Source organism: Cyanidioschyzon merolae, chromosome 17 (genome assembly GCF_000091205.1).
Source record: "Cyanidioschyzon merolae strain 10D DNA, chromosome 17, complete genome".
NCBI classification, from domain to species: domain Eukaryota; phylum Rhodophyta; class Bangiophyceae; order Cyanidiales; family Cyanidiaceae; genus Cyanidioschyzon; species Cyanidioschyzon merolae.
The window spans coordinates 56582-84069 of NC_010143.1; the positions used below are offsets into that span (position 1 = coordinate 56582).

General features: G+C 56.3%; 8 protein-coding genes across 8 annotated transcripts, besides 3 other annotated features; 5 read left to right on the forward strand and 3 right to left on the reverse strand.

The window, feature by feature from the left end:
- Positions 1-2151: part of a sequence feature (repetitive element) that runs on past the window's edge.
- Positions 2152-2471: 320 nt separating this feature from the next.
- CYME_CMQ026C (ubiquitin carboxy-terminal hydrolase L3) lies at positions 2472-3176 on the forward strand (the record flags this gene model as incomplete). Its single annotated transcript, XM_005537940.1, has 1 exon — positions 2472-3176. The coding sequence occupies one exon, from the start codon at positions 2472-2474 to the stop codon at positions 3174-3176; it is 705 nt and encodes a 234-aa protein (XP_005537997.1).
- A 2847-nt stretch (positions 3177-6023) lies between these two features.
- Positions 6024-7482: a sequence feature (possible transcribed region).
- A 2156-nt stretch (positions 7483-9638) lies between these two features.
- CYME_CMQ028C (adaptor-related protein complex 3, delta subunit) lies at positions 9639-12263 on the forward strand (the record flags this gene model as incomplete). Its single annotated transcript, XM_005537941.1, has 1 exon — positions 9639-12263. The coding sequence occupies one exon, from the start codon at positions 9639-9641 to the stop codon at positions 12261-12263; it is 2625 nt and encodes an 874-aa protein (XP_005537998.1).
- Positions 12264-13244: 981 nt separating this feature from the next.
- Positions 13245-14852, forward strand: CYME_CMQ029C (arginine decarboxylase; the record flags this gene model as incomplete). The annotated part of the gene is made up of 1 exon (XM_005537942.1): positions 13245-14852. One exon carries the CDS (start codon positions 13245-13247, stop codon positions 14850-14852), a length of 1608 nt encoding a protein of 535 aa, XP_005537999.1.
- Positions 14853-15977: 1125 nt separating this feature from the next.
- Positions 15978-17057, reverse strand: CYME_CMQ030C (galactose-1-phosphate uridylyltransferase; the record flags this gene model as incomplete). The annotated part of the gene is made up of 1 exon (XM_005537943.1): positions 15978-17057. The coding sequence occupies one exon, from the start codon at positions 17055-17057 to the stop codon at positions 15978-15980; it is 1080 nt and encodes a 359-aa protein (XP_005538000.1).
- A 1101-nt stretch (positions 17058-18158) lies between these two features.
- CYME_CMQ031C (hypothetical protein) lies at positions 18159-18632 on the forward strand (the record flags this gene model as incomplete). Its single annotated transcript, XM_005537944.1, has 1 exon — positions 18159-18632. One exon carries the CDS (start codon positions 18159-18161, stop codon positions 18630-18632), a length of 474 nt encoding a protein of 157 aa, XP_005538001.1.
- Positions 18633-20261: 1629 nt separating this feature from the next.
- On the forward strand, positions 20262-20822 carry CYME_CMQ032C (hypothetical protein; the record flags this gene model as incomplete). Its single annotated transcript, XM_005537945.1, has 1 exon — positions 20262-20822. One exon carries the CDS (start codon positions 20262-20264, stop codon positions 20820-20822), a length of 561 nt encoding a protein of 186 aa, XP_005538002.1.
- A 698-nt stretch (positions 20823-21520) lies between these two features.
- On the reverse strand, positions 21521-22969 carry CYME_CMQ033C (folylpolyglutamate synthase / dihydrofolate synthase; the record flags this gene model as incomplete). Its single annotated transcript, XM_005537946.1, has 1 exon — positions 21521-22969. The coding sequence occupies one exon, from the start codon at positions 22967-22969 to the stop codon at positions 21521-21523; it is 1449 nt and encodes a 482-aa protein (XP_005538003.1).
- Positions 22703-24146: a sequence feature (possible transcribed region).
- CYME_CMQ035C (similar to exosome complex exonuclease RRP45) lies at positions 23119-24678 on the reverse strand (the record flags this gene model as incomplete). Its single annotated transcript, XM_005537947.1, has 1 exon — positions 23119-24678. One exon carries the CDS (start codon positions 24676-24678, stop codon positions 23119-23121), a length of 1560 nt encoding a protein of 519 aa, XP_005538004.1.
- Between the last annotated feature and the right edge of the window lie 2810 nt (positions 24679-27488).

The following is a 27488-nucleotide window of genomic DNA, read 5'->3' on the forward strand; positions in this document are numbered from 1 at the left end:
TCTTCATCCATCGTTACGGGCGCAGCCGAGGGCGGAACTGGCCAATCTTTCTTCGACGGCCGATAGTGTACACACAAGGCTACTCCATCAGTTTCGATCATCCCAGTGAATACCTTTTGTTTGCTCACTTTGAGACTTTTGAAATCGAAGACGTTCTTCCGGTACGTCTCCCGGTTTTCGCCGGTGAATTCCCCCCCTGCTGACACTGAACCCCAGACTGATCTCCTTCATGATGCCGTAAAGGATTCTGGAATCGATGCTCACAAAATGTGACTTGATGTTGCACACTGGAACGGCACTGAAGCGCTTCCCCATTAGGAAAGTCTTCCGGTCTAACGACTCTTCATTTTTTCCTCACTCAGATCCATCTCCGCCTTGCGTTCGAGTTCTCGGTCCAAAAATACGAAATCGCGCAGAATTAAGGGACCACATCTTTTTCTATGTCTTCTCATATCTGATACCTCTGCTGCTGGATTCGCCAGCCCCAAGACTGCACGTTGCTCTTGTATAGCCTCACGGATTGCAGAAGCTTAATTCTTTCTCTTGCGTAATCTCTTCTTGTCAACGAACTCGATCTCATCTTGATACTTTCGATCGTTCGTGATGCCATTGATAATCGCCCATTTTCCATCGCGAGATAGGCCCGAGTAGAGTGCAAACATGGCGCCTATCATGAAACGTTCGAGGTTTACTGTCAAATGGTTCTTCAGATTCGTGAGGTACTTCATCGCCCCATAGTCGTAAATATCCCGGTCACCCCTGTATCGAGTACCCTCGAAGCGGAATTCCGCGAAGTTTTCGTGGAGGGCATCCACTAGCACATTTTCCTTCAGCGCTTGCGCTGTACCAAGCATCAGTTGACGAGTCAAGGTCTTGTCGAAGAATTCTTCCGGAATCTCGACCGTTTCCATGTGCATCACGTCGCCGTACATCTCCCTCGCCAAATGCATCAGCCCTGACGACGCCTTGACAATACTCTTCGAGTCTGAGTTGACACGTTTTTGATAGCATCTCGCAAGTTTTCCTTCGACGGATCCTTGATATATTTAAGAAGACCGGCGTTCACCACCATCTCGTCGTACTGTCGTCTTTCTTGCCGCCTTCGACGTAGCACCTCGCCCTTTTGCTTCTTCGCCTTTTCCTGTTCCTCTATATTCGGAACTGGTTCCGTTTTTCTCCGGCAGCTGTCCACGCTACTCCTCCAGGATATTTTACTTCCTTTTCCATAACTTTCCTTTTTTCAGTATTTTTCGGAAAGAACGCTCTTCGAACGCTTCTGTTATAAACCGCGAAAAATCACTTGAATTATCTAAACCGAAGTTTGAGACACGATTGAACAGAAAACTATAGTTTGCTATGACTTGAACGCAAATGCAACTTGTACGGCAGAGCAAGATCATAAACATCAGGACCACGTTTCCCTCCAACGGCAACATGCGCGTAGTATCTCATGCCTGCATGATCTCCCAGGTACGCGTATCGAACACACTATGTGGAACAAAGAACAGAGACGAACGATTCACGAGCTTCGATATATATATATATTTCGTTCCCCCCTCTACGATGAACGTTACAAGGGGGAAAGATTTCGGTATTTTAGAAAGTTTACCTCCTAGGCGGAAGGTCCATAGAGCCGTACGAGTCTGCTAGGCTGGTGCTCGGTGTGCCTCTAAAGTGGCTGGTGCTTTAGCGAGACCTGAGCAACTCGTCTGCAACGCAGTTTATACTAGGTCTCGGATAGGGTATGCTGCGTTTGGGCGTCGCCCAGGTCCTAGTGGGCTCCTTGTATATCGCTTCGCGCTACCACAGGCAGAACGTCTCTCTGTACAGCTTGCAGGCTCCCAGAATGATAATTAACCGTGATTCCGTGTCAGGTGTAGGATTCTGCGAGCCGACGCCCTCAGTGGTATGGCAAAGTCGTTCTGTCTCCGTGCAGCGTCTGCCCCAGTGGTATACGCGCTACGGCGGGTGCAGCAAGGCAGGCACTCGGCACACGACAGAACATACGAAACGGCCAGTATACCCGAGAGGAAGTATAAGTAGTGGAACTTGAATGTAGGTGCTTCATCACTGACGCTTTCCCGCAAGCCATGACCCATCCCGAATTCTGGGATGCATGGTCAATGTAATCGTTTTGTCATCTGGAAAAACAGCAACATGAACATCGACGACATGCGTCATGAGAAACGTGCCAAGGAATGCTAGTCATATACAAAGCGGTCATGCGAATCCAGAAATCATGGACATGGGCATCGCAATGCCGGTCCATGATCGACAGCCATGCGAACATGCATGACATGTCCATTGCAATGCGACAATCTATGACATGCGGCGATGAAAGAGCGTGCAGCGAACGCGCGCGCCGATCGACATGGCGCGCCGCGATCGAGACGCGCGCGTCGTTCGCGCGGCGGTGACCTGTTTTCGGTAACGCACAAACGACGACGAGTTTGGCTTTCGTACATCTACACATGGCACGAGTTCTCGGGTCGGTGGCTGCCCAACCGAAATGGGTGCCACTGGAATCGAACCCAGACTTATGGAATGAATATATGTATCACCTAGGTGTTGAAGGAGGACGTCCAGCGTTCGTGGACGTCCTGTCGCTGACGGAGGCAGTGGCGCAGCTTCCGCAACCTGTGCACGCGCTGGTGGTGTGTTTCCCACTGGGCGCACGGGAAGCCAGCTCCCCGGTTAGAACTGTAGGGTCTGACGTGTGCTATTATTTTTGCGCACAAACAGTACAAAACGCGTGTGGAACTATGGCGCTGCTGCACGCTGTCTTGAACAACTGTGAACGCGCGTCCATCCAGCTTCGGCCGAGCTCCGTACTGGAAAAGTTGCAGGCGCACGCTCGTGACTTTCCAAACGCAACGCCTTTAGAACGAGCAGAGTTTCTAGAAGGTGACGAGGCCCTGGCTGCAGCGCACGATGCATATGCTGCCGCGGGACAGACAACGGCACCTGCACCAGACACCGACACCGATTTGCACTTCATTTGCCTAATTCGGGACCGCAGCGGCCGTCGTCTTCTCGAGCTCGATGGCAGGAAACACGGTCCAGTAGACCATGGGGAAACGAACGCCGAAACTTTTGTAGAGGATGCGTGTAGGCTAATCCAGAACAAATTTGTGCAGCGGGGTCCGTACCTAACTGTCATGGCGCTGTGCGGCTGAGCTTGCGTATCGTTTGCGCTCTGACCAGTGGGCATCGTTGGATTGTGGTGCTCGCAGCCGTGTCTGCCGCGCTGACTTATCTTCTCCTCCAGCAAAAGTGTAGATGTTGCTTAGGCGGCTGCAGAGAGCACGATCGTGAACATAGGCACCGGTTCCTGAAAGGTCGTCGCTGTATCTGCGGGTCCTGGCTCCACTGTTGATGCAGCAGTCGCTGGGATTCCGGGCCGGGCGAGAAGATCTGAAAAGTGTACAAGCGACTTAGGCGCAAGGAGCAAGTTGCGTGGACGGATCGACGCGGTCTTCTTATCGAGAGAACGCGAGCAATCAGGGTACTGTCACTTGCGCTCGACCAAGACTGGCGGTTCGTTTCCCGCGTGGCATCTGTCGTGCTATCCAGGAGCCGCTGCGCGTCACCGTCACGCTCGGTAGGCTTGATGCGGTATTCCGCAAACTGGACTGGTTTGAGCAGCATGACGTAACGTTGTGTGGATGCTGTCGCCTTGTTCGCGTTTCCAGGACACCTGCTTTGGGTAGTCCAGTCGAGTACACGTAGCTTTCTGATGCTACAAGCTCGATAGACCCGTTACCCACGCGTGCGCATTTTTGCAGCCTTTACTGGCACTCCACAGAGCGTATCTACTTCGTCGAACGTAGGCGACATGGCGCACGGGCCGAGCAAGTGATCATCTAGGTGCGATCAAAACGGTACATTGCCATCCACGACGCAAGAGCGCTTGGTAGACGGCATGCAACCATACCAGCATTTATTGCATAGTGCATAATGCGCATCCAGCGTATATCACTGACGAGAGGCGGGCGTGTCGCAGAGAAGACACGCCAGCTACGCAGGTCTGAGATTGCGATTGGAGCAGGGCGTTGCGAGCGGCGACGCTCAATGAAGAGCCAACGGAATCCAGTGGCTGGGCACTAACGATACCCCGCACAACGCTGGTTGTACATGGAAACTATCTAGCATATACTCAGCAATAGCGAATAACAGAACGCCATCATGGTTCACAAACTGCACAGGAAAGTTGTTCGCGGTATATACATACGGCGCTCGTGCTGTACTGCGTTGCGGACCGCACCATACCAGTGCCTTGCTTCGGGCGAGAATTCTAAGGGACTCCTCTCGAGGCTTTTGGATTTTAGTCATAGAAAGTCTCGAACGTTTCAGCACAATGCCCAGACTGCGTATTAAACGATTTTCTCGTACATTCGCTCGAGCCGAAGCTGCTGCATGCCACGGATGCATGCCACATTTCCAAATGTTTACGAATACCCAGAGGTCTCGGTGCCGAACGTCAGCACACGCACTGTTGCCGGTGGACGCACACCAGCGCAAGCCGCTCACCATCGATTGCCACTCCACGTGACGTTCGGTCCGCGTACCGTGCAGTATACTGTGCACTCGTCTCTGTTTCATGCTCTTCTTCTCTAGCTGTCTCAACGGGCGCCCTCGCTGGTGATGCGTTCATGTCATCCTGGATGCATCGACGGGAATGGTAACGAATCGAATCCTGCATTCGGTGAACGCGCTCGTCGAAGGTACAGGTGGGCGCCAATGTGTGATGCAGCATCTCCAGCGCCACTGGACAGAACCAAACGACACGAATTATCCGTCATTGCCTTTCCAGACACATTGAACAAGCTGATGAGTGCAAGCCTCGTGCCCGAGTATGCCAGGAACCGTTGGCAAGCCGAGCGCTGTCCCGGGCACGCTCTAAAGCGTGCGTTGATACCTTCCATCGGTGCCCTGTTTTCTGGGCGATTGGCCTCAGGCTGCGATGGGTACAACCCAGACACGGTGCGCTTCATTCAGCGTTCGAGACCGATCCGTATCTAATTTTTGAGGCTGGTCTGATCATTGGTGGCAGCAGCGAAATAAACTTTTTTTGCGACGGCTGAAATCGCTTGGCGAAGCGTCGAGGTATTCTGGAGAGCGGGGCTTCGAATCTCTGATCCTTTGATCGGGCCGTCTCGCATCCTCTGTCCAGCACATCCTTCATGCTGTCGCGTGATGCCCTAATCGAGACATGATAGGGAAATGGGAATAGATGGGAGCTCTGCGTCCGGAAACTCGTACGACCGGTTCGTGGACGGGATATGTCAAGGCGAGCGTAGCCAGGCACGTCTTCTTCGAGTAAGAAGCTATGCGACTTTTAAAGGTGTCTTGCACCTTTCAGTATTAGGGAAGCGAACGACTCTTGTATGGATTCATGGGCGCTAGAACGGTGTGTGAAAACAGAGCGAATGCCTTTGACAGGATTCAACCTGGGAGAACATGCTGGCACGACGTCGAGTCGGCGCCAAGCTTAGCTTTGTTCCCAATAACCGATTTTTAGTGGCCGAAAAAGACGGTGCATAAGAGCAGGACAGAAGAATACGGGAAGCAGACGCCGCAGAATGTGCTTCGGCCAAGGATCCGGGGTTGAATGATTCGCTTTGTTCGTGGATCCATGGGGAATCACAGGATTGCATGGTCATCAGGGCGGGTATTGTCGGGAAGCACGTTGATCGCTCTCGTTTACGAACAGCAGTGTTTTATTCTTCGAGTACCTATGCACAGGTGTACCTTTTCTTCCGAATCAAAAGTATCATCGAGAGAAACGAAGACTGGTGTCTTCTGCTGTGTAAGCGTTCGCTCTTCACTGCGAAATCGATGGTGTCTTGTTTCACATGCAACGCTCTCCCATAGAAGCGCGGGATTTTCTCTGTCCACTTGTGTCCTTTCATCAGCTTCTGAATCAACGATATGGAAGATTCACATCCTATGGCTTCGTTGATCGTGCTATTTAGTAATTGTATGGAATAAATTGGATTGAACAGGTGAAAGTATATCATATAGTGTTTGATTAGCTCTGGTTTAAGTGCACGTCGTTCATGTTGTGGACGACGAGAACAGTTGTTCATCCACCAGGTTACCGTAGAATGACTGACTTGCATATGGGCGGGTAATTCTTCGCAAGCTCGCAGAGACATCATATGGTCCTTTCGCGACCTTTTGCCCGTCTACAACATTCATTCCCTTTGTTCAATATCTGAGAGAAAAATAAACGAAATCAAGAAAGACGTCCTGGTACATGTATTCACGAATTCAGCGCTCTGAATATGACCGAGTTCATGGCGATGCAACCGCGTATACCACACCGTAGCTGCAGGTGGTGCAGGTGTTGTTCGCGTCTCCCGAGCGTCGCACGTTCTCAACCAATTCACATGCGAAGAGCGTCCTGTGTCGAGACGTGCGCTGCGCGCTTGCGACGCAACGTCCTTTCGATAGCGAGTCAGCGCTCGAGACGTTGATGAGTCGAGATGATGACGACCTTGTCGTTTGATTTTACTTGAATAAAGTAGGCTCGAATTAGAAATGTGCATTCATTCGCGAATGATGTTCGTCGTTCATCGCAGTGTGGAACCGACCATGCCTACTGCGACATGTCCACGATGCCACCGATCCGGGGCAACACCCAGGTTCTAGACGACATAAATGGGCAGGTGCAGCACGCTATACCCCAGACCTGTTTCCACTCTGGTACAGTAGCCATGAACCGGCACCCAAGGACGACGCTCAAGTGCTCCGTGCGTGAATCGGAGAACCCAGCTAAGCTCCGGCGGCGAGCGAGACCAACGCTAGATGGTTGAACGTGTGGTGGCGATATCGCCACATCCCTCGTCTTTGGTGAGCCCTCAGATCCAATCCTCCTCGTTTTTCTCCACCTCTTTAAGCGCGATTTTTGCTGTCCAGTTCCCTTTCCAGTCAGTGCTTAGCTGAACGCGACCTTGTTTCGCGACCCCAATGCACTTACCTGCAGTATCGCAGGCAACCCCGAGTTTGATTGGCGCGAACTCCTCCGGCTGCCCCTTCAGTCGGAAGGTTTTAATGAGTCCCGCGCGCACCACTGCGTACCGGTAGCGCAGCTTGCTGTGTGAGGTTGCCAGAATACCGTGCAAGCGGAAAGTCTCGCCAGAATCCAACACCCAATCCCGTTTGACAGCGACCCGTGAGCTGATCCGGTTATAGCAGTCGACTTTGCCACCCAGCGTAACCGTAGAAGGGAACCATGCGCCCCTTACGGAAAAGTCCTTCTGGTAGCTCGCCTGGAAGTAAGGGGAGCCCAGTCCGGGCGAAGCGATGCCCAGCAGCTGCAACACACCGCCGTCACGAAAGCAAAAGTCCCGTGATGCGACCGCATCCCAGTCACGGTTCACTGATTCATAAACGAGAGAAACCTCAGTTTTACTCATTATAAACAAAAAGCCGGTGCGCTTCACCTGATAACTCTGCTCTACGATAACCGTAGCCCGCGAGCGAACAGCACCAACAACGCACAGGCTGCGAGCTGCACCGATCCCGTTTCGAGCACGTTTAAACCGGCGTGCGGAACGCCCACGTGGCCGTGACCCCCCGTATACCGCACGCGGCTGTGCCTGCACACGCAGCGGCCGTCGTACGATCGAGCGCAGCCCTTGCGGGCACGCAGGGACGTTGCGCGGGGCGCTTGCCGCCACGGCCTGGGCATCCGCGGGAACACGAGCCGGATCGCCTGCCGATGCATGCGCCAGGTACGCAAAAGGAGCTTTGTTCTGTTTTCCCCTATTTGTTTGCATAGGACGCATGATTTGTATGCACATGGCAGCGCCGCTTGGAGCAGCGATACAACGTCTTCGGCGAGCGTCGTCGCGCTGCACAGCAGACAGGGCGCATTCGCGACTAGACGAAGCGCACAGGTGGTATGCGGCTCGAGGTTCGCGTCTCGTGGCAACGTGTGGGCAGCATCCGGGAGCGAGATACGTCGCCACTGCGATGTTTGCGTTGGTTGCGCGGGCGCTCCGAACTCTTTCTGAATGGACTAGCACTGAAGAACCACGCGTCTGGAGTCGCATCCTCGAACTTGATGGTCATGACTCACCAGTTCATTGCGAGTATCCGTCGAGGACACTAAAATGTCGGGGATTGGATGCATATCGAGAAACCACGCGTCTGGAGTCGCATCCTCGGACTTGATGGGTATGACTCACCAGTTCATTGCGAGTATCCGTCGAGGACACTAAAATGTCGGGGATTGGATGCATATCGAGAAACCACGCGTCTGGAGTCGCATCCTCGGACTTGATGGGTATGACTCACCAGTTCATTGCGAGTATCCGTCGAGGACACTAAAATGTCGGGGATTGGATGCATATCGAGAAACCACGCGTCTGGAGTCGCATCCTCGAACTTGATGGGTATGACTCACCAGTTCATTGCGAGTATCCGTCGAGGACACTAAAATGTCGGGGATTGGATGCATATCGAGAAATCATGCGTCTGGAGTCGCATCCTCGAACTTGGTGGGTATGACTCACCACTTCATTGCGAGTATCCGTCGAGGACACTAAAATGTCTAGAGGTTGACTCCGCGTCTGGATGAGTCACCGGCGGAGCCGCTCATCCCTGGTGGTATTTCCTGCGCAAACACTTTCCAGGAAATCATCTGGGAACGTGATTCAGGTCGGTGTCACGCAACATTTTTCAGATGTCTTTTCGCAGGATAGACAGAGTTGCGGCTCGCTGTTGCCACGACTATCGATAGGGATGGTGCTGAACACCTGGTAAACATCTCCTCGAAACAGGAGTGTTGTTCCGAAGCCACAAGAATGCGCCGCCGCCGAGCGCCAAAACTCGAACAGCGCACCTCTCCTCGTGATCCAATACAGGCTCAAATTTTGGGGAAAGATGCAGTATGCACGAGAAAACGGCATACGCATGCTTGGACTAGATGTTTAAACGGGAAAGCGCGAGGGCCTGCCACACGCGACGTTTTTGAGCGCCACACCGCACGCTCTAATGGCAACACCCCGAATATGGCAAAGCAACATGCGCGAAACTATGGCGCTGGACCCGACAGCTACAATGGCGAACAGCTGACTCAGACCTTTGCACTGTACGTTCCGACCTGTGCATCGCCGCAGCTACGCAAAAGCTTCCGCTTCTGTTCCGAAACTGTGATCACAGGTCTTGCAGTGCTGCCGATCGCGAAACGCATAGCAGGCTGCGAGTCGAGGGGCAAGGTACCAGAGGCTGCCCTTCCCGGGCAGCACCAGGCCTCACACACACGGACGAGGGTGAGGTTTCCGTATCGGGCGCGTACAAGAGGCAAGCGCTTCGCCTGGGCCGTACAGCGTAGAGCCTACGGAGCCACTTGTGTCCCGGTTCTGTGGCGAGTCAGAAGCAGTCGTTTTGGCTGTGAACCCGCGCTGCTGGGCACTGCGAAGCGTCGAGTGACGCGCACTTCGAACGCCGCGGGTACTCTCCAGGGTGCAGGCGGGCGCTTGTTTTCAATACCTACCGACCGTTCGGAACAGGAGCGTAGACACGACGACCAAGTGATCGCTCCCAGTCGGCCAGACGGCTACCAAAGTTTGGCTGCGAACGGCACCTGCTCACAGTACTAGCAGCGCAGGGGTAGCGACACCCGTGTCATGAACCTGTTCGCAGACCCGCCTTTAACTGCATTCGTGAAGGCGCTTCGTTCGCACCAGCACGAGGAGTTGTCTTTTGTGCAAAAGCAGCTTGAGCTGCTTCGAAGCGAGTGCGAGGACCGCGATCCGGAAAAGAAAGCCTGGGCCTTGCTGAAGCTGACTCACCTGAACCAGCACCTACTAGCAGGCGACCTATCGTTCACCGCTTTTCCTATCGTGGAAACAGCCACTCGGTCTGTTCTATGGCAAAAACAGGTCGGATTGCTTGCTGCGAGTCTGCTCTTCCATTCTCAGACTCCGGAGACACTGCTACTCGCGAATCAATTGAGAAAAGATCTTCACAGTGGCAACCGCAACGAACAGGCGCTTGCGCTGACAGGGTTTGCGGGTTTCGCCTCCGCGGACCTCGCTGAGGCTTTGTGGCCCGACGTTGCAGCGCTGTTCACGAGCGCTCGTCCGTACCTGCGTAAGCGAGCAGTGGTCGCCTTCCATCGCAGCGTTCGTCAGTGCCCAGAGGTGCTGCCAGCGTGCTGGCCTCGCTTTGTCAACCTCCTGCAGGACGCCGACCCTTCCGTGGTCTGCGCATCAGTCACCGTTGCACTCGAAGAGGTGCATACGTATCCAGAACTGTTTATACAAGTGATTCCCCGTTTTTATGAAATCGCCAGCCAGGGCGGTAGCAATTGGTTGCTCATCAAAGTCCTGATGGTTCTCGACGCTCTGTGTGCACATGAACCGCGTCTACCAAAGAAACTCGCATCTTTGGTGACAAGCATGATAGAGGCAACCCAGGCCAAGTCGTTGGTGTTCGAATGTTGCCGAGTCGCATGTCGTCGCTTGGCCGATGACGGCCATTTGCTCTGTGTTGCCATTGCTCGTCTAATTGCGTTTGTTGAGGGTACCGATCAGAACCTTCGATACTTGGCGCTGAAAGTACTCCGCAATGTTGTCGAGTACCGGCCATCGATCATTTCGCAGAAACAGTTGCAAGGCGTTCTCAACGAGTTACAGAACAACGACATCCTGGTGCGGCTTGCAGCGCTAGAATTGCTTTCGAGCAGAGTGCATACTGCCGATGACTTACGATGCCTGGCTCAGAGCATGGAGCGGATGTCGCTGTTAGAGCCCGCACCGGGGCGGGCCCCGAACCGGGACACATCCGAGGAGCTGCGATTTCGCTCGATGTTGTTCAGTGAGCTGTGGCGATGCATTCGAAGGGTGTTTCCGGATGGATCCACTGATCTGGCAGAGGCAGATGCAGCGTGGTTGCTTGTGTCCATCGTTCGCCCGGCGCTTGTTCGGGCATCACAACTCGATGAGAAAAACGTGGAGCGGTTTGCGGTGTTGCTTTGGAAGCTTGTTCAATTACATGAATCGCTACGCGGATCTGCAGCGGCTGTGTGTCGTCAGGTTCTCGACCGCTGCCTCTCGGAATCACACGATTGGATCCGGTACTACGGCGCTATTCGAGTTTGTGTTTGGATACTGGGCACCAGTCTTGAAGGTGTGAACGACTCGTCTCGTGCCGCCAATGACCTGGAACGACTCACGGGACTGTTCCAGCTTTTCGAATGCGTACGCACGGGCGACGAGGAATTGGACAGTTTCGCAGCACTCCAGACGACGGTGCTGCGAACATTGCGCTTTTGCTGTGAGCATTTGCAGGCTGACTTTTCCTTGCAAGTCAGAGAGCGCCTCCAAAGAATCGTTCTATTGAGTCCAAGCGCCTTTGAGGAGCACTGGCGCCTCCTGGGCATCCAGCGAGACGTCCAACGCCGAGCGGGAGAGATCACTCGTCGCAGCGCCCCGCACCCCGGGGCACTCCAAGCGCTTTTGCGTTCGCTGCCCGCTCTCTCGTCACACGAACTATCCGAGTGTTGGGCTGATCCGCACGACTTGCCGCCACCGACACCGACACCAGCGATACGTCGACCACGAAAGCATTCGGAATCACAGGGCGCATCTCGGAGTGGCAACAATGCCGAGGCGGCGCTCCTGCTGCTCGACACCGTCGACGCCAATGATGTCGTACGTGCGCCGCTGACAGCACTGCCGTACAGGTCCGCTGCGCCCGCAAGTGCAACAAATGAATCCAGGGGCGAAAGAGACGCGAGCAGCGCGCATCCTCTGCAAGCGTCAGCGAGTGCGGGATTCACCACCGCATCTGATGTCTGGGCAGCACATCGTTTCGCGAGTGCCCCCGACGACACCTCAACGGATGCCACAGGAATGGAGGCAGCGGGAGCAAGCGCCCGCTCCACCACCGAGCTCGAGCACCTCGCATTCTACCTCCGTGATGCACCGAGCGCGCACGCACACGCACGACACGCACACGCACCAGCAGCCTCCGTGCCCTCGAATCAGCAGGCTGCTGATGCGCTCTCGATCGGCGCCAGTCTGCAGGGCAATGCGTGCACCAGGCATGATGCGATGCAGGGCGCACGCATCGCAGGTACCAGCGATGCCCCGGATGATGCCCTGTTGATTGACTTTTGTGCACCGTATGCAGCAATCGACGGTGGTGATGCTCCTGCAGGTGATGATGCACCATCTACGACCGGGGCTGACAACTTGGGACCGGGTCGGTGTGTTGCGACCCCGGAGCATACCCAAGCAGCAGTGTGAAGCGAGCTGCAGGCCGGACGTTCACACGGCAGTTTATGGGAAGCATGTGCTCGGCATCCTGGATCATAGCAGACACGAGCGTCGACGCTGCAACAGGGACGTCTTGCTATTGCTATTGCTGTTGCTGGTGTTGGTGTTGTGGTGCGCTGACGTGCGTCTCGCACCAGTCCAGCATCGCGGAGGCCATTGGCCGGTGCAGAGCGCGCGCTGGGGTGAGGATCAGTCGGCAGCGGACGCAAGGTTACGGACGCGAATGCACGGGGCTCGTGCGGATTCACTCCAGAGTCTGGGTGCTTGCTGTTCATGGCTGTCGGGCCTGGATGTGTCTGGTATGGGGCTTGCGTCGCAGTTTGCGGCCGCGGCGACAGCTACAATTGATGACACGAGTGCGTGGATCATCGGCAGACGTGGCTGCTCCATCTGTCACGGTGCGCTGCCACGTGTGCACTGACCGGCCTTTCGACACACGGACGATCCATGGAAAATGAAAGCGGAGTAGCGAAGTGGACACGGATGCGCTCGAGTGCCTGCAACAGGCGGTAAGGAAGCGGCTGGCGATGTGCGAACGCTCCCACTGGGCGGCCGTCGGGCGACCCGGGGCTGGTCCATGAGTAGCTACCGCTTCGGGGGTCTACTTGTCATGACGGACACGCCAGCACAGTGGAAGCGAGGCTGCTTCGTGTAACGCAGAGCGTCCGGACTGCGCCTCCAGGCGGAGCGGCGAGGCCGTCTTTGTCGTCGTCGTCGTCGTCGCTGCTGCTGCTGCTACTGCTGGTACTCGCTGTGAAGCAGGCGGGTGCTAGCGATCGTCAGGCGTTCATCAATACGAAGCTCGAGGGCGGCGGATGACGTGCTCGCCGTAAAATCATCTGCTGTAGCAAGTTTGTCAAGCACCTAGTATAGACCCGTGCGTGTTCCGCGTCTTACGCACCGTGGAACAGCCACCAGTGCGGTGCGCTCGCTGCCCAGCGCGTTTGCAACATGTTCCTAGGTGCTGGACTTCGGGTTGGCCACGTCTCGAACAAAGTAATTGGGCGCGATCGTCGGCAACCGTACGGTTTCCTGCGGTCGGTTCAAGGTGTCGTTTGCGCTTGCGCCGATAACGCCGGCTTCTTGCGTGCGCTGCAGAAGTGTCGAACGCGGATACGCGCTTCGTTCTGCTGCCCGGGGCACCACGGCCAGCCGGAGAAGCTGTGGCCCCCGCTCCGAGAAGTACTCGATCGAGAGCGGCATGCCCTCGTAACGCTTGATCTAGCAGAGCAACCCGAACTCGATAACCTGCAACAACCGACCGGCATTCTTCGTGCGGTGCAGGAGCGAGCAGCGGCCGTCTTCGATACCGTACATACCTTCTTTCTGGTCAATGGCTCGACCAGTGGCATCCTTGCTGCGCTGCTTGCAGTCTGCAGTCAGCTGGGTCAGGATCCGAGTCGCTTTTATGCCCTGGTGCCGAGAAATGCCCATCAGTCTGTTTTTCATGCGCTAGCGCTGACTGGACTTCATCCCGTGTATTTAACCCCAGAGGTTGTGGATTCTCGCTACGATATCCTCGGGCCGGTTTCCGAGTCGACAATAGAGGCGGCACTCGTTGCTTTCGCGCCGCAGGTGGCGGTGGTGCTGCTGACCTCACCAACCTACCACGGGTTTGTGGCGAATGTGCGCAGTATCGCAGCTCGATGTCGTCGATACGGGGCGTGGTTGGTTGTCGACGAAGCGCATGGTGCGCATCTGGGCTTCTCTCCCGAGTTGCCGCAGAGTGCGCGACAGATGGGTGCGGATCTGGTTGTACAGTCGACGCACAAGACCCTGATGGCCCTGACCCAAGCAGCGATGCTGCACGTGCCATGCGGTTCACGCCTCGCTGTCGAGGATGTGGCCGAAGCAGTCCGCATGGTTTCCAGCACGTCGCCGAACGCGTGGGTGGTGGCGAGTCTCGACGCCACCGTCGCCGCTCTGGCGGATACGCCCTGGTGTCAGGCGTGGTTCGAGCGAGCCTGCACTCTAGGGCAAGCGATCCGAAGACGACTACCGACGCTTCCGAATGACGACGCAACACGTTGCTGTCTCCTGCTGCCGGACGACATCGATGGGTTTCTTTTCGATGCGCACTTGCTGGATCACTACGGGGTTTACATGGAACTTGCTGGACGTGCGACGAGCACAGGTATCGTCACCGGGGCCAATGATGCGAGCCATGTTGCCATTTTGGAGGAAGCGTTCACAGCGTTGACCACGGACTCCCGCCTAAGAGGCACTCGTGAATCCAGGGTGCACACTTTGCGCCCCATGGACAGCTTGCAAGGCGTGTTTCGGGCTGCAAGCTGCACGCTTCGTGTGTCTCTGCATCAACGACGCCGCTGGTGCCCGCTGCAGCACGCCGCAAACCAAGTCGCTTCCGCGACAATCAGCGTTTACCCACCGGGCATTCCGGTCGTCTTGCCTGGCGAACGCATCGATCCGCCACTGGTATCGTACTTGCTCGACGCATCGCGGTGTGGTTGTGCCATATCGGGCGTGCACGGCCCAGAGCAGCACGTTGCCGTCGTTGATGATGAACCACCGGCGACACGATGCCACCAGGCGCCTTGATCGATCCACGCTATGCGTATCGGATGTACCACATGGGGTGCACCGGTTCAAGGCACGTTGGTCGGGCAACGAGTTCAGCACGCTGGCATACAATCCATAGCATCGAGAGCGGGAATCGCGATGCCGGTGACACAGCTCGCATTCTACATTTGCGGTGACTTGCACGGATGGCACGCATGCGCGGATGCATGGACCTGTCCATACATGTACATGTATAGATCGCTGTGTGGATGTGAGCATGCATGCACACCAACGCCGCTCGCCGCTGAACTTGCGCGCATGCGTGGCGTTGCTCGACACGCGCGATGCAGATGCATGGCGCTGTGCGTGCGCATGCGTGTCCGCGGGCACAGACAGCGCGCTGCCCGCATCCGCTGCATCGACAGCGCGTTGGGGTGCGTGCCATGCGCGCGCCACCGGCGACACGTCGGCAGTGGAATCGCCACACAGATACCGCGTAGCTGTTTCGATGGCGCTGTCGAGATCTGTGACCTGCTTGCGTTTCGTCTGGGGGAAATTTCTTGCTGGCTCGCTGACTGGCGATCGATGCAAAGGCGTGATCCGTCCATCCCGGATGCTTGTTGTTGTTGTGGATGCGCTGATGCGCTTGCTTGTCGCGATGACGCGTATACGTTCGGACGGCGCACGAGATGTGCCGGCTCTTTCCGAATCGATTCATATCGTGCTGGTGCGCTGCGCCTGGCCTACTGGTACGCTGCGACCCACATGGAATCCCGAGAAGGCTACCTTCGGCCCATACGCTCCCTCTGCTGCCTCGTTCCGAATGGTTTGATATCGGGCAGGTACGGTGCAGCTGACGATACCCGGTGCATGGAGATGCCACGCGGAAGCGCGTGTACCGCAGATGCGCCAACGAGAACACAAACGCTTGAGTGATGCGCCACAGCGCACCTCAGCCGAACTCCATATGCATCTGCGGCGCGTGCTTCTCGCGCGTTTCAGTCAGCGCACGGAGGAGTCGTCTTTCGCGCCATGGATACGGATATGACGGCCGATGGAGTGCGCAAGTCGTCACCGTGGCCGGGCTGAAGCCAGAGGCGGAACCTGCCTCAACGAACGGCTAGCGGTACGCGGACGTCAGCGAAATGGTCGATCGCGTCTGGTTCATGCGCGGTAGTGTTTCTCTGGGAGGCTGCGAAGGCGTTCCGCAGCCTGCTCGGCAGTGAGATCACGCTGCGATTCGGCGAGCATTTCGAAACCGACCATGAACTTGCGAACGGTTGCACTCCTGAGCAATGGTGGATAGAAATGGATGTGAAAGAGTAGACCTGGTTCGGCGGTCGCGGCACCGTTCGCCACGGGCGCCTGGTGCAGCCCCATGCTGTACGGAAAACTGGTCTTGAAGAGATTGTCGTACCGAACTGTGACTCGCTGCAAAATGTCTGCCAGATCATCCTTCTGCGATGCATCTATGTCCAAGAGAGACTGGCACGAGCCAGTGGGAAGCACCATGACCTCGAACGGCCATACCGCCCAGAAAGGAACGAGTGCAACAAAATGCGGATTCTGGCAAACAATGCGCTCGTTAGGCCGCTGCAACTCTGCTTTCAAATAGTCCAAGAGTAGTTCTCGGCCCGTGTCAGCGTAATAGGCACTCTGCAGGCGCAGCTCGGTGGCAATCTCGTTCGGGATGAACGAGGATGCCCATATCTGGCCGTGCGGGTGCGGGTTGCTGCAGCCCATCGCAGAGCCCTTGTTCTCGAAGATCTGCACGTGCCGGATCTGCGGCATGGTCGCTAGCTCAGCGTACTGCTCTTGCCAGGCATCGACAACGCGCCGAATCTCCGAACGACTCATCTCCGCCAGCGTCAAGTCGTGCCGAGGCGAAAAGCACACGACGCGACAGGTACCGGACACGGGCCGCGCTTGGAACAGCGTGGCGTGCGACGCCCGACTGGCCTCAGCGTCGGCACTGTCAGAGGGCCCATCTAACAGAAGCGCAGGAAAGTCGTTCGTAAACACAAACGTAGCGTCATACTGGGGGTTTCGGTGCGCGCCACCAGCCCGCGTGTTACCAGGGCAGAGGTAGCACTCGGGATCGTAGCGGGGTCGTTCTTCGCCACCAACCGTCTCCTGGGCGCCTTGCCAAGGCCGTTTCGCTCTGTGCGGGGAGCACAAGACCCACTCCCCTTTCAGAGGATTAAACCTACGATGCGGGTGCTCGGTAAAGTCAAACGACGCCATAAAGACGGGAGTAGTGCAATGAAGCAAGCACCAAGCGCAACGACTTGCCACCGCCTCAACACATCAGGGGCGCTCGCCGTCGCATGAATCGTCAGACGCCGTGGACATGCGCGAGCCGTACGATGGACGCCTCGCTCGCCCGGAATGCCGATCAGCATCGCGCAGTCGAGAATCCCTGCTCCATCGCAACGCTCCGTTGATCCGGCGTTCAGGAGCGCCTCGCTCGCCCGGAATGCCGATCAGCATCGCGCAGTCGAGGATCCCTGCTCCATCGCAACGCTCCGTTGATCCGGCGTTCAGGAGCGCCTCGCTCGCCCGGAATGCCGATCAGCATCGCGCAGTCGAGAATCCCTGCTCCATCGCAACGCTCCGTTGATCCGGCGTTCAGGAGCGCCTCGCTCGCCCGGAATGCCGATCAGCATCGCGCAGTCGAGAATCCCTGCTCCATCGCAACGCTCCGTTGATCCGGCGTTCAGGAGCGCCTCGCTCGCCCGGAATGCCGATCAGCATCGCGCAGTCGAGGATCCCTGCTCCATCGCAACGCTCCGTTGATCCGGCGTTCAGGAGCGCCTCGCTCGCCCGGAATGCCGATCAGCATCGCGCAGTCGAGAATCCCTGCTCCATCGCAACGCTCCGTTGATCCGGCGTTCAGGAGCGCCTCGCTCGCCCGGAATGCCGATCAGCATCGCGCAGTCGAGGATCCCTGCTCCATCGCAACGCTCCGTTGATCCGGCGTTCAGGAGCGCCTCGCTCGCCCGGAATGCCGATCAGCATCGCGCAATCGAGAATCCCTGCTCCATCGCAACGCTCCGTTGATCCGGCGTTCAGGAGCGCCTCGCTCGCCCGGAATGCCGATCAGCATCGCGCAGTCGAGGATCCCTGCTCCATCGCAACGCTCCGTTGATCGAGGAAGTACGCCAAGCATCAAGCGGCCGTCACGTGTGCGTGCTGCTCCCGGTCGCACGCGCGCTCCTGCCGCCGACCCAGGCGATCTCGCGTCGGGCGCGCACCGCATTATGTCTGTACCATGCTTTGTTTGCTATTTAGGGTATCTTCTCATCGAAGAAGCGCCCTGGGACCTAACATCCAACTACACCAAGCATGGCATTCGTTCTCTGTGCCGCTAAATATGGAAATCGTAGCTCCAGGAGGCGTTGCATGCGGAGGTCGCTGAACGCTCTGCACACCCGTCTCGCAGTAGCTGCGCACTTGAAGAAACTTAGGTGGAGTGAGTTCGAGGACCGTGCCGCGTACCAGCCACTGCCGGCAACGTGGCGAGGCGAGTTTGACTCGGTGTCGCCACTGGACGAGATGAGTGGTGGGCAAGTGAAACCTGTTAAAACCCAGGTTTTCGGACAAGTGTATGAGGAACCGGTTCCTCTGGAGCTTCGCGCCGAAGACGACGACGCCTTCCGTCGTTTCCAGGCGTTGATGCTCGCCGACCGTGCGGCAGAACTTGAGGCTTTGCAGCAGCGGCGTGCAGCGTACGGCGACGACGCTGGAGTCATGAGCAACATGCGTATAGAGACGATCTACGCGCAGCCATGTGTGGAATACTGGCGAGGTCGTTCTTGAAACGGCTGGAGCCGTCTGGGCACACGTACTGTCCAGAACCTGTGCACCGGGAATAGTCCCTATGATGAAAAATTCCTATTTTACTCGGAACGTAAAGCACGGCGCGAATCGCTTTCGCCTTGAGCCGCCGACGCATCCGCGCGCCGTATTTTTTGACTGCGGCCGCATTTGAGTCTGGCGTCTTGTCCATGCGTTGTGAGCGCGCGATAACGTGCAGGAGAAACGAGTAGTTCCAGAAGGTGCACCAGACACCATTCGGGTCGTAGGCCGATCTCCAAACGGCTTTTTGCGAGACGCACCTGTGAAGATGGAGGCTGTCGAGAGCGCGCGCCCTGCTCCGCACTGTACCAAATTCCGGGGACGATCGCGTTCGAGCGCGGGAGCAGCGCCTCCCGTAAGCAATACGGACCCCATCAAGGCAACCGCCGGGGCTGCGATGCGCGCTACCCCTGCGGGTGATGGCTCCTGAACGTGCACCATCACAGCTGGGCGTACCAGCGAGCGAACAAAGCGCATCAGCGAGCAGAGCACATGATCGTATGGAACATCGGCATCGGGGGAGCTTTTACTCGTATACGCTGTAGCATCAAACGAATACTTAAACCCACATATACCAAGCATACCTACAAACCCGACGATTGTTTGCCCCTAACCGCACAAGCGGATGCATCGCAGCGGCGGCGGCGGCGGCGGCCGGGGCCGCTCCATATTTCTCCAGCAGGGATCCGATCGTTGACGCATCAAGCGGGTATCCCGGGATGGCGCGATCGCTGCCAGCCTCTGGAATGCGGCTCCAGTCGGGACGGGGCGGGACCAGCCGGGCGTGCCCGCTGGTGTGGCATTCTCGACGCATGCCCAGTCGATGCTCCTCGGCGGCGCGTAAAATCGGCATCACCACCCGTCCGTGCGAACGTGCTGTGCGCATGCAAGAACGATGAGCTGCAGCGCTCTCGCAGACAGCGTCAGGCGACGTCGAGTTCGAGTGTGTGGGTTTTTTTTCATTGAGAAAACGTTTACTTTGGCCAGCGTTCGCCGATCATGCGCATTGTTCTTTTCTTACCTTTTTTTCTCTTTTTTTCCAGTGCGCGGTAATGTATCTATCAACCCCCCACTCCCAAGTTACATTACCTGCACTTCTTCTCGGATATTCTGGTCGTTTCGTACGTCCAATCGTGTGCCTAGTGCCTGCCGAACGCGACAGCAATAGCGCCTATAGCGCCGGTACGGTCGCTGCACGGAGACAGAACGGCGTTGCTGTACCACACAAAGGGCGCCGGCTCGAGGTCGAGTGTGTGGGTGAGCGCGCGCGCGCGCGCGCGCGTGATCAGAGCGAGGCACACCGCACGCACACCTAGAGTCGCTGTCCATGCGCCACGTGTGCATGAACCCCGCGCACCGGTCCAAAACGGAGCGTGCGCCGTACCACCCCGGTGATCCAGGCGCGCCAAACTGGGACTAGGCGCGGCATCGCGACGAGCCTCTCGCAGAGCGCCCGTTAGCGACGTCCCGCACCGGCGCCGCCCAGTCGAGAACGAATGCCGCCCCCCGGTGATGCCAGACGCGCGCGAATGTTCGCCACTGTCGGAATGCTTCCTGTTGCTGCGTGCTGGAGCAATACCTCGGACGGGAATGAAGCATTTTTCGTGTGTTTGGAGTTTCATGTTTATGGTTGCCTGCTGGGCGAGCATATGCTTTGCCGGCGGTGCAGCCGAGCCGTCGCTGCGATCGGCGCGAGTAACGAACGCGTTTACGCTGCCTGTCGAGGTGCGCGTGACCTACGGGCGCTACAGTGCCAGCGCACAGAACGCCAGTCGACAACTGACAAGTGCAACTGTCGTTTTTCCAGGTGACTCTGCTGTTTTTGGAGAGGTTTTCGTACAACTCAGAGAACCCGCTGTTGTCGGCGCACTGACCGGTACGGGCTCGTCTTCGTGCGTGCAGGTCACGCTACCGATCGATTCCGTGCTAGCGTGTGCGTTTCCGAGCAACGACACCAACATACCATACACTTATCCCGATAGTTGTGCATCGGCCAGTGCGCCGTACGGGGCTGAGAACCAGAAGAGAGGCAACTTTTTGGTATTGCCTGCAACCGCGGGCGGCTCGTCAGGGTCAGCACCTGTTTCGGTGGCGTACGCTGGTGGCGAGCCCGCCGCCAGTGCGCTGATTTCCGAAACCTGTAGCGTATAGAGAGGTTGTATAGGATTCTAGCATAGGATATAAGTAGCGGAAATAGGTTTGAATGCCGTGAAAGTTGATCGGCTTTCTAGAGAGAACTGGCGATCGCCTTGATGTTGCACGCAACGATGCCTGACCCAGAGCGCGCTCGCAGGCGCACCAAATCGTCGATTCCTCGGCACGAATACAAACGGGATGCTCAATGTTTCCGTAAAGATACGGAATACCGACGTTATGCGCACCGTCGCGGATCCACTGTGGACACAAGCGCGATGCATTTCTCGTGCGTTCGTTATCCTTATACGCATGCACCAGTAGTATCGGCAGTGTCTTGGTGCTGCTCCCGCGGTGTCCAGGCGTGCGCATCGCCTAAACACTGAGTCCATTGTGGCGGCACCTGACGTACAAGAGAGAGAGTTGTCGCCCACTCCGGATACCGGTAGTATACGTGCACGCAGTAATTTCTAATGCGAGTCGTCGACCTCACATCGTCTATGACTCCATAGGTTCACGAGATTGACTGACGATCTGTTGTAAAAGGGAACCCCGAATCTGGGATTTTACAAGCACCCGTACAGCAACGCCGGCCTTGGCCACGATCGGTGCCGGTCGTATATGCGCTCGCTGCAACATCGAATTCGAGTCATCGCTTCCGTACCGTCCATGAGCTCGAGACGCCACCAGTGCCGGCGATATCCCCATACGTGCGCTCACAAGGCGATATGTGCCTGGGGCTTTCCAGCCGGCGGCTCAGCGGCGGACGTCCGCGAATCCGGGATGCTTCCCGTATTCCAGTCACGAAGGAGCGTTCTCCGTATAATTCCTGCTAAATGGAGCGATCCGATACAAACCACACTGTGCGGTTTTTCTGGACCAGCTGCCGTCGCAGCAAGCTCAACCGCACGGCGAAGCGCTTCTTCTGGAAGTGCCACTTTGAACACCGGCGTCTGAGACACCGCTGCAGCGTGATTGGCAACAACGCGATGCGCCCGCTCGTGCAGCTCATCAGCCGGCATGTACGATGGGTCATCACCGACCCGAGTGCAGATGATCGCACGCGGTGCGAAGCGCATCAAGGCCTCGGTAAACTCCTCAACTCGCTTGTCGCGGCCCATGGCTAAGACGATCCACGCTCCGCAAGGGAGGCGTTGTACGGTTTCAGGAATATGGGCCCCATCGACGAGCACGTTCACCGATAGCGTTCCGCGATGGAGCGCAAACCACTCCATGCGTCCGGGAAGCATCTGCTTCATCTGCGGTTGAAGCAGCGACCAATCCGGTGGCTCGCACTGAAGCCAACCATACCGTGCTGCGAGCTCTTTTATTGCGCGCTCCGCCATCAACTGGTTGCGCTCTTCCCAGGAAGCCGCGTCTACGAAGACAACGGAGCGAGGAGCCGGCGGTGACAACTGCTCCACCGTCTCCCGAATGACTTGCCGCAGCTCCGGTTGATGGACGCCCGAGATCAGTATACAACTCGGCCGCCATGCAATACCTGCCTTTTCACGAGCTATATCGGCTAGACCTGGCCCGATGATCTCCGCATGCTCCAGGGCAACGCTCGTGAGCAGACAGACCTCAGCTCCGAGAACGTTCGTGGAGTCCTTGGCGCCGCCCATGCCGCACTCGATGACAGCGTACTCGACACCAGCCGTTTTCATTGCTAGGAATCCGGCCGCCGTCATAACGTCAAACCAGGTAGGACGCTCGACCACCGGTACGCCGTCTTGCAGGAATGGATCAGCCGCAGCAAGGGCGCTCTCGAGGGCGTCTGCGAGCGCTTCGTCTTCGATGCACGCACCCTGCAGCCTGACTCGCTCTTGGATGCGCTCTACATGTGGTGAGGTATATGTTCCGACTCGGAATCCTTTTTGTTTGACCAGATACGCCGTGAGCATAGCCGCTAGGGTCCCTTTGCCCTTTGTCCCGGCAATATGAACGGCGCGATAGCAGTGCTGCGGACTTCCAAGCGCGTCCAGCAAACGCTTCGCAGGCTTCACGTCTACACGCATCTCCCGCTGCCGTTGACCCGTGTTCGCTCTTTGCAACCGTTCCCAGTTCACAAGTTCATCTAAGCGAGTCAGCAACTGTCGCAGACGCTGTGAGACGGTACCGTCAACGCCACGAGTAAAGACACCGCTGGCAGTGCGCCAAGCCATGGCTTTGTTGAGGCAAGTTAGCAGGTCGATTAACGCTGAGATTTTACTGGAGGTGAGCAGACACTATTGTCGCGTGGCGAAGGCACTACATAACGGTACGCACTAGCAACAGCAACAGCAGAAACTGCAAGGTGAAGACTGTTCCAAGGTCAGCGCGAACTTTTCGGGTGATAAGGGCGGCGCGAGGACGGCGGCGGTGGCGGCGGTAGTACCGGTACCCTCGCCGCTTGCGTCAGGTCCTGCATCCGATCCTCATCTGTCGAGTTGTCTTCGGATGCCGCAGAGGAAATACTATACTCCATGTCAGAGGCGGATGACGCGCGAACTTGGGCCGACGACTCCACCAGAATACCGTCACGATCGACCGGAACATTACAGGCCTCGGTGTCCGACTTCCGCTTGTCCGTCCATGGCAACGGGCTCGTGAACCGGCTCAGCTCGGGATCAGTGCGGGCGAGATCCATCAGAGAAGACGAGCCCTGCTCGGTAATGGTGGCGGGAGCGATGTCAGGCGACACGCGTGGCGTCAGCACAGCGCTTCGATGACGTGGGCTTGCGACCTCGGGACTGAGAGGCTGTTGGGTATGTTTCCCGGAAGACAAGTGCTCCGCGGCGAACTCACCGTCGACTTCGGTACGCTCCTGGCCTTCGCAAAGTCCTGGATGCCCGCGCTCTCCATATGGCGGCTGCTTTGGGCGTCCCGGGATGCCAAGCTGCCCCTGCGCTGCAGTTGGACCCGATGCCAGATCGGCATCTACACTGGAGCGCGCGCTCTTGACCCCTGTACCATAAGGGGTCTCATCGGAAACAGACCAGCTGGGCGGCTCTATTGGACGTTGTTGCTGTGCATTGAGTCGGAGTCTTGTGGAGAGCATTTGCCAGGCGACACGGGCGTCATCGCATGCTCGCAGCACCCAGTGGTGCAGCTTGGATAGCGTCGTCACTGCCGTGTACATTCCGCCCGCAAGTTGGCGGAGCGCAAGCAATCGCTCATTTTTCACATCGTAGACAACACGGAGACGAGCATGGCAAGCGTTTTCCTCCGCCTGCGTGGGGTCCAGCACGCAGCATGTCTCTTGAGAGCCTCGATGCTCATCGAAAAACAGAGCATACTCCAGGATCACAGGGTATACTTGCAGCTGCAGCGGGACTGGCGGCCGCTCCCTCGGACTGAATAGTCGAACCCGTTCATCGCCATACCCGTGCCGCTCGATGGTAAAGTCTGGACGGCGAAAACGTTGTAGCGAACCGAGCGCAGCCAGTGACGCGTAAAAGAGCCCGCTACCATCCAGACTTTCGACACAGACTTGCACGGTAACCTGGAACGCGTATTTGCCGGCAACTATGCAGAGCGACTCGGGGTCAATACATCGAGACTCACGAAGGATGCGCTCTAGAAACACAGCCTCCTCTGAGAAGCTAACAGCGTCGCTTTGTTCGAGCAGCGTTCGCTCTGAGGCACCCGGCGAGATTCCGTAGACGACGCGGATCCATCCTTCGGTGGGTCGGTGCGGCGGCGGTGCAACCACTCGACAGGTTGTGGTTGCAAACGTGATCGCACTCGAGCCGGCGAACACGAGGACGCCGCTCTCGCCTACAAGCTGGAAACGAAGGCGCCGGGCCTCTTCGGGTCGGCGACCATCAACGCGGAGCGGCAGACTCTGTAGAACGAACAGGAGCTCGTTGCTCGAATAGGGCTCATCTCGCATAGAGTACGCTTTCTTCCGAAAGTGTTGGAAACGGGGTCAGCACCCCGTCAGACCAGGTGTCCGTCGACTCGTCGGAATCTTGAATGCTGCTGCGCTGCGCTGCTCGACGACGGGGTAGACGCCCAAGCTCTGCAAGGCATTTGTAAAAGGCGTGCTCAAACGTACTGAGACAGTCGTTTCATCCCAGTTTCCCCTGTGTGACTGTATCAGAATCTAATTCTCGTTATATACGAGACCTAGGATACCACATCCTCCATTTTGCATCAAGACACATCGGTCTCGAAGGATGGTGTGGTGTTTTTTGTCACTGAGCTGTGATGTTTGTGTTCCGTCTTACGACAAAACGGGGCAAGTCGCTGATTCGCTCTGATGCTGATCCTCAACTGCTCCGGATTGATGTGGCACTTGTTGTCATCGCGCTTCCCTTTGATGCCTGGGCTGGGAGCGTCTTCGACGAATCTAGCACTCTCGTAGCGCAACACATAGTGGATCCGAGATAAACACACGACCTGCTTTCTTTTTCTTTCGTTTCTTTATTGGTAATGACCCTCGTCGTCATCATTTCGTTCAAATTCGTGAGGCGACTTGCGCAACAAGAATACTCTGTCGACGCCCGGCATTCATAGCTATCCACCACATGCACATTCCGCAATTCCCCGCACTACTGTTTGGTGGTTTCTTCCTGCACCGAACGTTGGACAAGAGCTCGGATGCTTGGCTCGCGCATCCCGGTCTCCGAACCAGATGGCTGTATCTTGGCCACCTGGCACCAGCATGGGTTGCAGATCCCATGGATTGCATCCTGTTCGAATATGGGGCGGACGGCACCTCAGTCGCTCGTACCCGGAACGAGCTCTGCGCTTTAGTCATTCAGGAAGAACGCTTAAATGCGCTCGCAGATACGTTTTGTAAGCCAAGTCCGTCGTCTCGCATCTGGTGAGACGAGCAGTCACATGCTCTGTCTGTTGAATCTTGTTTTTTGCGTGTTCCTCGTGCTGTAAACGAGCCTCGCCTCGAGGCCGTATCTTCTGCTTCGGTCAACGGCACGTATCTGACCCTGGGCTCGAGTACGCGACGGCGACCAGGTCCAGAATACCTGGCTCTTGGCCCACGAGTCTTTCGTAATTTTTCAGAGGCGGGAGGCTTTCTTCGTCTGCCATTTGCCCCGAGATATTCGGCGATGCGCTCAGTTGAAAGCTAGAACCGAACCCATCCGAGAGAAAATGGAAACTGAATGCACCGTTTCTGGTTTCGGCTGCTTAGATATTAAGGTTTTCGCGTTAAACCTTCCTCTTCATTTCCTCACTCGCTTTCCTTTCATTCTCAGCATGCCGTGGCGTCGTAGAATGCCCACGACACTCAAGTAAGTTAAAGGAACGTAACCAGTGATGAAGCCACGCTTTGTAGACAAGAGAGTGTACGTCGTGGGGCGTAGTGTACCTCTTCTGTCTTGTGCATCCTATTTTCGCCGGGAATTTGAAGCATTTACACACTTTTCTACCAATTCGTTTCACAGCGAAAGAGGCCAACGCTTCTTGGAAGAATGTCTCAGAGACATGCCTTGGGGAATGCATCTCTTCACGTCTTCCACGATCTCTGCCGCCAAGTTCAGCTTCGAATTACTTGTTCGGTCACTCGGACGGAAGCGAACCTCGAGACTTTCGAACGATCCCGCGGGTACGACACAGGAAATCTCTTTTTCTCTCTCCCGAGGCTCTCTTTATTCATTTTCCATACTCCAGCTTGATCGAATCCTATCTAGGAACGACCACCCGTTTGTGGCCGCTCCGCTCGCCCGAGCTTCGGCCTTCTTGCATCCGCGTCCTCTCAGTGTCTGTTCGAAGCGAGATAAACGATCATGTGAACAGCGTCCGTCATCGCAAGCGAGAATCCCCAGAATGTGCAAGATCGCAAGGGCGTAGGGTTCCCTTCCCAGTCAGTTGCCTAAGGTAACTTTAAAACGGGAACGAGACACTTTATATTTCTTGGCGATGATGGTCTTGCAGGGAAGCAACCAGCTACATCTCGGTGAAGCGAACTTCCCCTTGGGTCACTCGCTCTCGTTCGTCATCCTCTCTCTCCCCAGCTCGAGTCAGACGGTACATTTTTTCTGTGCACCACAGGATGTGTTACACTGGTCCCAACAGCATAATGTCTTTCTTCACGTGGAAACATACCTTGAATCTCTAATTTATTCGAGAAAACCGAAGACTCGATACGTCATTTTGTTGCTCCAGAGGAGCTGAACCAGCTTTGCACAAGCGCTGGTGTATGGACGCTGCACTCGGTAACGACGAAATGGAACACACCTGGTCGCAGTGTTGCGATTTCTTTTCCGGGTTTTTTCAATTGTCCCGCCTTCTTATTCGAAACCCAGAAATAGGAACTTTCGGATTGACACGAACAATACGTATACATGGTTGTCGACTCGGAGAGGCCCCTTCGATTCGTAGCCATTGGAATTCCGTAGCTCCCGGGAATCACGATGATTCGCGACGCTCTCGAACAAGAATTCGTAAAATAACCTATACCATGATGCAATGCATCCGTGCATGCCTCGAGTCATCTTGTATTTGCTAACATGCAGCATGTTCGAATAACGCATGCTTCATGTTTCGATCTTTGTGTCTCGAGGCAACTCGTCGGCGCTAGAATACGTGCCGCTGGATTGACGACACAAAAAAAAACGCGACATCGTTCATTGACGACTTGTTCGCAAGCTCGTGCTGAAAGTTTGCTGAGCAATCAAAGTCTAATAATCGATTCCATTCGATTGAAAAATCCTTCTCGGTTTACAATCATCGATGAAA